We start from the raw sequence: 12,497 nt of genomic DNA, 5'->3' as shown, positions 1-12,497 counted from the left end.
AATAAAGGAAAGGAAAGGAAAAACAAATCTTGACCGAAAACTCAAAACTCTAAAGTAAACAAAGCATGAAGTGGAGAAAATGTAAGGACCTGATCCTGAAACTGATAGCATGCCTGTAATCTAATGCAACCAAGCAGAGTCCTTTTAAACTTGTTTGTAGCTCCAGGTGGAAAGAGAACATGTCGATTTACATATGTTAGCAATTGCAAAACGACAACCAATAAAGCAATATTTTTAGATACAATCAGGTGAAATATGGCGAACGACAGCAGCGATTATCTCTGTGATTAAAAAAAAATTACCATACATAAGTTAATCAAGCTGCAAGCCATTTTTTTTATCTCATGAATGCTAGAAACACATGTTGCATATTTTCAATCACAGAAATTCCAACAAAACTAGAACATAAGTGTAGAATGGAAATGATATGATATCAAGCCCATATGCTACCCTGTAAAATGAGGTAAATTCCAAGTGCAAAGGCTCTGAGCTCTGAGGCTGACAGCAGCTATATCTACCACCATTTAATACTCCCTATTAACATTATTTTTGTAACCTCTATCACTGACATTGCTTTTGTAAACAGAGATTATATAGGTAAAGGTTTGTACTGTTTCCATTTTTTATCTCATCTATCAGCTTTAGAATCTTGGCAGATTGTTCTTTTAAAGTGTTAACACAGCAGCTTCTGCATGTATATTCAGATAAAACTAATCTTCATGATAAAATAGCGAAGTTGTTTTCAGAATAGTGTCTTTTGAATAGATGAAACCCCAAACAGAACCTCAATCAGAGTAAAATGTTTATTATTTGATGCTTAAGGATGTTTTTGCAGATGACAATGTAATAATTTATTTTTATGTCACTCTTCTCTGCATTTTTCATATTTGTATTGCAGCATTTTCCTCTGATAAACTTTGAGGATGCTAAACTACATTTTGATCATTCATAAGTGCACACAAATGGTAGGAAGGAAGTGAAAGGATTCATCGAAAACAAGTTTCCTGTATGTGTGACAAATTTTTATTTCATTATCGGGTAATGAAATACCTCAAATAAGTCTAATCTTTTTTATTTGTGTTTGAATCAGCTCAGGTGTGGAAGAGTCTTAACTTGAAGGAAAATGTAAGTATCAGAGGAAGAGTCTTAATTTGAAGGAAAATGTATGTATCATTACAGATGAAAAGGGTGAACTTGCTATTCAGGTAAAAAGGTAAAGGTAATCCCCTGTGCAAGCACCAGTCGTTTCCGACTCTGGGGTGACATTGCTTTCACATTTTCATGACAGACTTTTTTTATAGGGTGGTTTGCCATTGCCTTCCCCAGTCATCTACACTTTCGCCCCAGCAAGCTGGGTACTCATTTTACTGACCTTGGAAGGATGGAAAGCTGAGTCAATCATGAGATGGCTACCTGAACCCAGCTTCTGTCAGGATTGAACTAAGGTCGTGAGCAGAGCTTGGACTGCAGTACTGCAGCTTTACCACTCTGCACCGTGGGGCTCTGCTATTCAGGTAGCTGCTGCTATATAACTCCTGCATGCTTCTCTAAGGGTCTCTGGTAGTCTAGCTCCTAATTTCTGTTGGCCCTTTTGAATATCCCTTCAAGAAGAGTAAGTTAACAGGAGACAGAGAAGGCACTGTGGATTGGGTGTGGGTAGGATAGAAAGAGGTTTAAACAAGTTGTGCAATTTAGATGTTGCCTGAGGCAACAAGGCAAGGAACACTCTCACTTTCTCTCCTTTCCCACTTGCAGGGGAGGAACTTTGGGAACATTTCTGCCAGCTGAGTAAGATCTGAACTGAGCTGCTGCTCCCTTTCTTTATTGAAGGTTCATACAACTTAGGTGTTCCCAAGGAGAGACCCTTTGGCACAAGCCAAAGGGCTCATGGCCCTTGTTTCCAGGCTTGCCAGTCCTCTGCTAGGGATGGGGGATCCCTGACCCCAGCTGTACGTTGTCTGCCATTGCTCAGTTGGCAAGGGGGGGGAGACCAATGGTGGGGGAATACCAGCAGAGTCCTGAAGCACTGATGCCACTGCCCTTGTGCCCAGAAGTGATGTCAGCACATCATTGGAGGACATCATGGCACTTTGGCAAAACTCTATGGTCAAACTCTATGGATCAAACCATAGAGTTTTGCCCAAATGTCAGAGCAAATGGCATCTTCTGGTGACATGTTGCTATTATTTCTGGGTGCATGAGCAGTGATGTCTGACAACATCATTATATCACCACTGAGGGCCCCTCCCACATTTAATTATACCTCCAGAACATTAGTTGCCGGAAGCATGTGAGAAATTAAAATTTGCAAAAACACCAGCATAACATGCATTTTTTAAAAAAAGTTGAGACTTACAAAAAACTTATTATTGTAAGAAAAAGAGAAAAAATATTTTTACTAGGTTTAAGATGACCACAAAACCCTTTAGGCAGAAAAATAAGCATTATTCTCTTTAACTGTTTGTCTACAATCAGAGGGAAAAGCAGCATCTGGGACCAATCTGTGTTCTAGGCACACCTCTACCAAAAGTGCTGTTCTGATGAAATTATACAGAAAAGGAAATAAATGCCTTAACTTTGTTGACTCAAGACCAAGAGCAATGTCCATGGTACTTACTGGAGGACCTGAAAAACAAAATGCAACATTTTTAGCATTAGTAAAAGAGGGCTATAAACTCAAAGTATATTTCTATATAACAAACAAGACTTCTGAAGTGACAAGTAAAAGCCCTGTCCACCTCCAAACGATGAACTGTATGGCATACAGGTGTTTCAGAAATTGAGGGATTATTTAAGGCACACTGTAGTGTTTCATGTGACTTCATAAAATCTGGGAGGCTGAGTTTACAAATCCATGCTCCTGAAAACACTCACCTAAAGGAAATAAAACAGTTAAGATGACATTACTGCAACACAGAGCTGGATCAATACAAAAATGGAGGTAAAGATGAACATATAGCCATTCCCAAAAAGTGAATCTGAAGTCTAAAGATTTATATGAAGTGTGTAAGACTATACTATAAGGCACTTTAAAGCTGGCCAGTGTCAATCCCTCCCAGTTAATTTTTCACCCAACTTGCGTTCCACTGGAACTTTCTATACATGGTGTACTGGGATGCTCTCAAGGTTACTTACTACACCACATGCAAGCAAAAGCTGAGTACAAAGTCGCCAGTGACCAAAAAGAAACAAAATAGATCACTAAGTACAGTATTCTTAAGGGCCACTTGACTCTTCCTACATAGGTGTGTGTGATGGATTGCACAGAAAAGCAGGTTTTAAAATGCTGCTATTTCAGAGAGTCTGGGAGATCAGGAGCTAATCTGCCCTGGAGTGGAGACCTTACATGATTGACTGCTCTTCACACCCTCTCTTTAATTTTTTTTGGTTAAAATTAGTTTTAAACAAAAGAAAAAAGAAAGAAAGAAACGGAATAACCACCACTCTACAAATGAGACAAAAGCAAACAGAAATGAGTCTTCTAAACTACCAACATAAAGAACAAGATGATAAGAAAAATACATAGAACACAAAGAAATATTGTTGAATCAAAGTGGCTTAATATTCAGCATGTTTCAGAAATGTATCTTACAGATTTAGCTAAAAGAGAGCAAGACAATATTGATGGCTTTAAGGATTGCTATTTTCCTATGAATTATTTTTTATTTACTTCATACTTAACTTTTCCCCATAATTTGAGGAGGGGCTTGGATAAGTGTTGAGTGCCTCTTTAGTTTGTATATAAGATAAAATCATGCCACATTTCAATAAAGTCTGACTTTTAGCTTTACCGTTGATTAATCTAAGTTGATCTGTCAATTTTTTTGCCATGGCTATTTGCCACAGCTCAAGATACAAATGTAATGTTAAAAATTCTGCAGATTTCTAACTTTTTGCTATTATCCTATGGGCTGCCATCACTGTAAACACTATTAATCCTTTAGATGCCACTTTTTCATTTTGTTCTCTCTAGATTGTTAACAGAGCCAATTGTGGTGTGGCATAAATAATTTGATGAGTGATGTTTCTTACTTCTGAAAATATTTTCTCCCAAAACTATAACACTATAGGGCATGACCACCACATGTGAATATAATCGCCTTGCTGATTAGTTTCGCCAACATTTTTTATTATTTGTATTACTTATTCTTGCAAGGTCTCTTCACAATCTCTGATTGCCCAGCATCAACTGAGAGCAAGTTTAACACCAGCTGGAGGGAAAAGGATCTTTCATCTTTGGGCTTTGGGTCTGAAGTGAACAAACCAAAAAGACAGCTTCTGACAAAGAAGGAGATAACTGGAGTAAGTGTTCTGACAGGGTTAGTCAGAAGAGTTCTTCTACAGATACATGAAAAGAGACTCTTTCGTTCTCACAGTCTTAGAACTATGAGGGAAAATTATGATTCTGAGAGCAGAAAGCTTTTTTTTTAAATGCTGCTTTAAACAGACAACAGTTACTGGAAGAGAGATTTGGCTAGAGTGAATGGGTTGTTAAGCAGCAACTCCCTGTCAAGCCAAATAGTAAAGTGCTATTGCTTCTTTAAAAAGGAAGAACAATCCCTACCAGTAAGAAAGGAGTTGTGCTATGAGGAGATTCTGGGTGTGTGGTAAAGGGGATAAGTTTTAGATACCTCAAGAGTTAGTGGAAAGCTGTAATGTTCTAATCGGCGAAATCTAGAAACCCTAAGAAAGAGCTGTTCTTCACAGAACACTATTAAGATCTTGTGTTATTGCTGAAGTATACTAAGAAAAGTACATCTCACTGAAAAAAGATAGAAATCTTTGAAAAGAAGCTACAACAACACTCTCTTGTATGTTTTAAGATTTAAGTTCTGTATATAGGAGAAAGTTTTACCTCAGAGTTTCTAATTCTTGACTTCTCTGATATAAATGTATATATATTTCCCTGTTGGTTAAATAAAATATTTATTGTTCGGAAAGAATTGGTGATGCCCCAAGTGCCATTTAAAAAGGGTTTAAAAACAAGATAGCTCCTGCATTTCCCTCAGGTTCCTCTGCTGAATCATAAGCCTGAAGAAATATTTGTATCAGGGTGGGACAGTTGGGTTATTTAAAGCAAAAGAATACATGCTACTTGGGGGTAATTGTCACTGAGACGAAGGAAAAGGTTTTGATGGGAAAATCTGTCTGGAGGTGGGAAGTGACCAGGGCCTGTCATATGAAAACAAACTTTACAATCTTGTATACTCTCAGAAGTTATTCTGCATATGTGTATTTTTCCAAGTCCCTGTGTTCAAAAGCTGTCGATGGCAATGAATTCTCTACAAATGGTCTCATGCATAGTTTTAACATATAATAAAATAAATATTTATCATCTACCTTCACATTTTACACTCCTTCCAGCCCAGTTATGCCATACATCAGGTTAATTTTAATTGATCTTACTGTAATTGTTTTTAGTGTTTTATTGTTTTATTGTGGATATTTAATGTTGTTAGCCGCCCTGAGCCTGCTTCGGTGGGGAGGGCGGGATATAAATACGAAAAATAAATAAATAAATAAATCTTCTGGTCAGGGGTCAGCATCAACCATGTTTTCATTTTCTATTCAGACAAATGATTGCCTGCTAAACTCTACCTCTTACTTTCATATTAGATTTGGCAGTTAACAGGGTTACTTCTGATAATACATGTCTGAACATGGCTAATAGATTCAAGATGATGGTCTGGATACTAAAACAAGCATATCCCTGTATCCCAAATTAATTCTCTTAATGTCTACTCAGTCTTGTCTGTAAAATTCACACAGAACTGACAGAAGGCAAATCTTTGAGCTTCTGTTTTATTTTTTTATTAGTCTTGAGCCTGTTCTTCCTCTAGAAAACTCAGAATGGTTTACATGGATTTCCCAGTAATCACTTTATCATAGAGGCCAATCAAATCCATTCCTGTTTAGCTTCAGTAATACTGCAGTACTGGATGCTCCTGGGCTATTCTCATTGAAGTTTGACAAACATCAATAGTGTTTCCTGGCCTGTATATCAGAATGCAGGTGGAGGAACAAATGTTTGAATTACACTGAAGTTAGTATGTCATAAAGAAAGATTTCAGCACAGCCCTCTCCCTAGTATGCCGTCTTTTCATATTCAGAGTGGTTTTCAGCATGGAGAATTCATTCAAACTTATGAACCTTCATTCGCAATCTGAAGTGGAACAAGCCAGGAAAGTAGTTACCCTATAGCCCTCCTCTTTTCTATACTTAAACTGGCCATAAGTCAAAGATAGTTCAAGGAAATTATCATTGCTGTACTGTTTGTTTGGGAGGGAAGGTGGTATGATATAGCTCAATCTTATCAAATCTTGGAAGCTAAGCAGGGTCAGCCCTGGTTAGTACTTGGATGGGAGACTACAGAGGAAGGCAATGGCAAACCACCTCTGCTTCTCACTTGTTTTGAAAGCCACTTGCTAGGATTGACATAAGTTGGCTGTGAGTTGATGGCACTTCACACACATGCACATTGTTTGCTTCTCTACTTAGGTGCTTCATACTCTGGTCCCAGTCTTAGTGTATCCTCACAAAGACCCCTGTAACAGAGGTGAGCATTTGGTCTGAATAGTCTAATGGAATCCATGTTTCACTCCCATTTACAAGAGACATTTTTACACTCTTTTCTTTTTAGTGTCTTCATGCTCCATTTCCTATGTGATCAAAACCAGAAGGATTAAATAGGGGGAAATGTGGAAAAAATTAAAGAAAAGCTGAACGCCTTGAAAAACAATTTAAAATTAGAAACATACTTTTGTTTGTTCATGCAAGCATCTTCAAGCACTAAACCTACTTTAAATCCTATTTTAATGTCAACAGAGACAAGGTATCAACGTAAAGTACTGGAATAACAATTATAGACAGATCAAGGAATCCACTGTATTCCTGCTGGGTTTGTAGGTCTCATTATGAAAAAGTTCAACATGGACACAAGACCACAACTCAAGGCAGTGTGATCGTGCCAGAAGCCAACCCCAACTATACAGTATTTTATTAAAATATTTGTGTTGACACATCACAGTGGTTCCATAAGGCTGTGCAGCAGTGGCACAGCTGGAGAGGGGGTGAAGTGGATCTGGAGCTGCTGATGGTTCCTTTATGGCTTCTGAAGCCCATTGAGGCTGGAACTCAGACACCACTACAATAATGCCAGCCTAAACTGAAGACTGAATGTTGGAATGAAAGGTTTCCTGGCAGGGAACAGAGCTGCAGAACAATGCCTTCCTTCCCAAGGACTGGATGTAAGCAGTTCATTAATATAACCAAGCTGTCTGATGGAGCACATCTATGTGACACAAAAATGCTGTGGTTAATGAACTACAAGATGAAGATGCTGTTTGTTTCTTAATTCAACAGGCATATTAGAGCTCCAGCAAGAAAATACAAAAAGATTCTAGTCGAAGAGGACAATAAAGCACACTGCATAACTAGCTCAATAATCCTTGGCATAACTAGCTCAATAAGAGCTTTCATTTCTTACAAGTGGGATTTTTAAGATCTCTCGTGATTGGCCAGAATTGGTTAAATGTCTAAATTTATTGTATATACTGCAATGCAGGATAAAAAATTCAGCAAATAAATACAATATTTTAGAAGTTTGTTACCAACAAGGTGAATAAAGCATCCAGCTTTAAAACCTCATGACTTCTATAAGCGTGCTACATTTGTACTGGTTTTTACTAGGCTGCTGGCCAGCATAATTAGTTGAGATGTGTTGCATCACACATTAAGTTTCCGTTCCCTGATGAAAACATCCTTTACAGGGAACAAAATATAGCCCCAAGGACTAATTAATTCCTAGCCAAGTCCTGTATTTCCAAACAGTATTTTGCAAATGATCACTAGCTAGTTATCTCAGTTCATTCACATGCATAAATTGTGTTCCTTAAGGAAAAGACTGTTTCATTTCTGAGTTCCTGAACTCCCCCACCCCTGTAGATATTGGAATAAAATACTTGCTGCTGTGATCAAGTAAAGAAAACAATGATCCCAGGATTTTTGGAAACCTTTGGCAAAAGTATCATCATTGGGCTTTGGAAAGGAGAAAGTACACATATTAATTCTCATGTACTGCCTCTGTTTGAAAGGAGAATGCCAGCACTTTGAGATCATTAGCCTGTTTCCTGGCAATGTGCCCCTAGGAAATGCATGCTCTCTGATGTGAGCACCGACATAGCTCATGATCACTGCTAACAGGACTGGATCCTGCAGAAAAGCTTGCAGAAGGAGTTGGTGGAGATGCCAGTAAAAGGAAGAACAGAGATTTCATCCTATTTTCATGACAGACAAGCTGCTGGGGCAGAAAGAGGAGAGAAATTAAAAGATTTGCTCTGCCCACTCATCCCACAAGCTTCTCTGCTGGTTGAAACCCACTGCTATCTTGTCTGGGAGCAATGTTTTTAAACTGTTTGACTTTTGGAATTCTTTGTAATCTACTCTAAAATCCAGTTTGGTGTAGTGGTTAAGTCCGTAATAACTAAATATAATTCAGACAAGGCGAAAGGATTTACAAAAGCAAATTTTGATTTTGACAAACTGTTATTAAGAGAAGAGGAGAAAATAATTAAGAAAGTTTATAATTATATTCTGCAAATCAAATTAGAAGACGAAGTGGTTAAAAACTCTATGGTGAAATGGGCGCAAAATTTACAACGTAATATTAGTCTAGAACAATGGTCCAATTTTTGGAAAAAGAACTATAAAGTGATAAAGCCAATTAATTATAGGGAAAATTTTTTTAAACTATTTCACAGATGGTACCTCACCCCGGTACAGATAGCTAAATTTAATAATGCAATGTCACCTGTATGTTGGAAGTGCAAAGTAGATATTGGTTCATTTTATCATATGTGGTGGAACTGCAAAGTGGCTAAAACTTTCTGGAAAAAGATACACTGTATGATAAAGGAAATTTTAACTAGAGATTTTGTTTTTGAACCAGAAGTGATGTTATTATCATTTATTAAGAATACAGTTCCACAAGAAGATGAACATATGGTGATTTATATTATAACTGCGGCAAGGATAGTGTATGCTAAATATTGGCGTCAGGAGAGGGGTCCGAACCTGAGTGAAGTTATCGAAAAAGTCTTGGATGCCGCCGAGATGGATGTACTTTCAAATATGCTAAAAGGAGAGTCTAAAGATGACGCTGTCAGAAACTGGGGCAAGTTTTATGAATGGTATCAGAAAAAAGAAAGTATTTCTATCACTGGCAAAACTGAAAAAACTGAAAAAATTTAAAAATAATGATTATTTAAAAATTATCTAAAAATGATTTGTTGTACCTATAATTTGTTTTCAATTTTAGAGAGCAGATAAAAAGTTATGTATTTGTAATGTTTTGTAATGACTCAAAGTTAAATATTTTTTGTTAAGATAGAAGCCGTTGACCTCCTCCTCAAGGAAGCTTAATCAACTTTACTTATGTTAATAACGTGTATATATTATGTGACTGTAAGTTGAGGAAGTGGGTGTATTATCGATATTGATACAAAGAAAATAAAAAACTATTATGTCAAAAAAAAAAAAAGTCCGTGGACTCTTATCTGGGAGAACCAGGTTTGATTCCCCACTCCTCCACTTGCATCTGCTGGAATGGCCTTGGGTCAGCCATAGCTCTGGCAGAGGTTGTCCTTGAAAGGGCAGCTGCTGTGAGAGCCCTCTCAGCCCCACCCACCTCACAGGGTGTTTGTTGTGGGGGAGAAGATATAGGAGATTGTAAACCGCTCTCAGTCTCTGATTCAGGGAGAAGGGTGGGGTATAAATCTGCAATTCTTCTTCTTCTTAATGTCCCTCTTGAATTCCTGTAAGGAGCAGTGAGGGACAACAGATATTTGACAGGGGCGCAACTGCTTAAGAAGCACTGCTACTAAAGAACTATCATTCATATAGTAGTTTTACCTCCAGCAATCTTTTATCATATTTTCTTCTTTCTAAGAGCTAGAATCTAGTAGCACCTTTGAGGCCACCAAGATTTTCAAAAGATAAGCTTTTGAGAGTCAAAGCTCCCTTCATCAATTACTAAGGCACATCTCTCATGAAGGGAGCTTTGGCTCTTGAAAACGTACACCCTGGAAATCTTGGTGGTCTCTAAGTTGCTACTGGACTCAAATCTAGCTCTTCTATTGAAGTTCAGCACTGCTACCCTAAAAATATCATGTCTCCTTTTGTGTGTGTGTGTGTATTTTTGTGGGTTTTATGTGCATGTGTGTGCGTGCACCTGGAAGTAATGGCCATCTCCAGTGATTGACCCCTACTGGGGGTGTGGAGGATATTCAGAGAAATGGCTGAATAAAGCCTGCCCCTGTCTTCCTGACACCTGGTATTCCAAGGTCTTCCATCAAAGTACTTGCCAGAGTTGACCCTGTTTAGCTTCTGAGATCTGATGAGATCAGATTTGCCTGGGATATCCAGGTCAGGGCAAAGTATCTTCTTTATTAGCAAGTCATTATTATTCTTTTTCTTAATAAATGGCGAGCCAAGGCTGAAATATTTCAACTTTCTCAAATCTACATCCTAATCACAGTAATAGATAAACGGTTGTACTAACTGGTGTATTATTTCTTCGATATGGCTGTGTCCGAAGGATCACTATGGAGGATTTTAGAGTAGATGAACCAGCCCTGGATCATTCCACACACTATATTTGGAATTTCTCTAACTGCAAATGTAGACCATCCTGTAGCTATGAGACGTCTCTCGGTGAAAAAAAGATTCACAGTGCAATCCTAAGGAAAGTTGCACCCATCAGTGGATTTAGAAGGGTATAACTCTGCTTAGGCTTGCAAACTGGACTTCACCGAACTAGTCCAATGACTCCTTGCTTCTTTCTACTGAACCATCTTTGCTTTTGAGACAGTAGCAAACACACAGGACTGGAATCAGAATCAAGCATTATTTTTCCATTCTCAGAGCTTTATTTTTATTATGACTAAAACAAACATGTAACATATTTATGGTAAAATCATCTGAAACATGTTTAAAACTTGACATCTTCCCTGTTATTTTTATTGCACCAGTTCCCACAGACTTGCACAGGACCTTGTCCTGTTGGGTGATCTGCAAATTGAGGGGAAGGAATGAGAAGGGGAGTCAGAGAGGAGAGCATTCTTTCCAAAAAGTTTATAGCCTTGGAACTGTGATCTGCTAACACTTAAAAAGGCTTAACTTTGCATTCGCAGGAAAGAAGGTCTCGGATAAACAATCAAGAGAAAAAAGGAGAAGGATCAAAGAATTACAGTGAGCAAAACAGAAGGATATGTAGACTTACTATAAAGCTCACTATGACTTGGCACAGTGCCATTTAAATAAAAATCTCTTTAGCATAACAAACAAATATTCAACATTTCAAGGCCTCTGTCTCAGGCACAAAGACTAAAGGAAACCAGCCTGTTCTTCCTGAGGTAGCTTTAGGTATATATGAATGTTGAAGTATGTTACTGGAAATTGTGCTTTAAAGCATCTGCTTGTAAGCATGATGTGAAATACCACACTGGGGAAAATAATGGACTCTGCTCTGATAAGCAGAACTGGCTTTTGTCCCAGTGGGTTCCCTGCTATCCCTTAAGCGTCCTCATCTATGATTACTTCACACAGTGACATTCCCACGGTGTGAACCCACTAAAGTAATAGAATCTGAAGAGGCTACATGTTTCTTTGTTTTAAAATGATGTGTTTATGAAAGGTATATTGGCTGTAGCTCACTTCAAGTAACCAAAGTACATCTGTATTGAAAATAGAAATGAAGCCAATGTGTGAAGTATTCAATTTATAGGATGGTGCTTTAGACCAGTGGGGAAGAAAGGTCAATTATTTCCCACCTGCCCACTGTGCTGTAAATGCTGAAATCTGAGGCAATTAGCTAAGAGAATGCTATCCATTTCCTTTTGCAGAGATGAGATGTGTTTATTTTCTGACCTTGCAATACCAGAAGTGCACAGTCAGATAAAGGCTATAAACAGGAATTAGTAAACCAGATTAATTCAAGTGATACCAGTCTTCACTGTGTGTGTTTATCTTTAAAAGCTAGAATCCCAGAAAAAGATCAAGTAATGAAAATGCTCAATATTTGACTTCAGTTATTTTCTCCCCTTTGACGTTACCACCAGGATATGCCATTTTTAGGGCTATATAAAATTTATGGCCACCACATACTCAACTAAAACAACAACCCCCAAACCCATTACATTATGCTTCTCACTTGCTTGCATCCTTCCATATCATAAATGTACAAAGGACACAGCACTCATCTTCTGAAACTTGTTAGATCATTGTGTACTGGGAAAATTTTGTAAAAACCTATTAAAAATAACAACACTACTGGAAACAATTAAGGTTTCTGAATAAATACTGTTAATCTTCTTGAGTTTTGGGGTCCTAGGTATATTAAGTAGAATTAACATGGCATTTATTATGCAGTTTCTTCTAGTCAACATACTACAGGGCATATGTATCCATAGGGGAGATCGGGTACTATTGTGCCATATAAT

The 12,497-nt window shown here is 37.8% G+C and overlaps 1 protein-coding gene across 2 annotated transcripts in view; it reads right to left on the bottom strand.

Annotated features, from left to right (window-relative positions):
* LOC132572871 (collagen alpha-1(XXIII) chain-like) overlaps positions 1 to 12,497 on the bottom strand; it is a 539,646-nt gene that overhangs the window by 83,656 nt on the left and 443,493 nt on the right. The window contains exon 4 of one of the 2 annotated variants that reach the window (XM_060240396.1): positions 2,380 to 2,625. The exons of the other annotated variant lie outside the window; for it this stretch is intronic. Within the exon in view, the coding sequence (XP_060096379.1) occupies positions 2,426 to 2,625 (200 nt within the window). The 3' untranslated portion in view covers positions 2,380 to 2,425. Of the gene's footprint in view, positions 1 to 2,379; positions 2,626 to 12,497 lie in introns of those variants that run through there. 2 annotated transcript variants of the gene reach the window in all.

Source organism: Heteronotia binoei, chromosome 5, assembly GCF_032191835.1.
Source record: "Heteronotia binoei isolate CCM8104 ecotype False Entrance Well chromosome 5, APGP_CSIRO_Hbin_v1, whole genome shotgun sequence".
Taxonomy (NCBI): Eukaryota; Metazoa; Chordata; class Lepidosauria; order Squamata; family Gekkonidae; genus Heteronotia; species Heteronotia binoei.
Note: the sequence above shows the minus strand (reverse complement) of the source record. Positions and strands in the feature narration are given on the sequence as shown.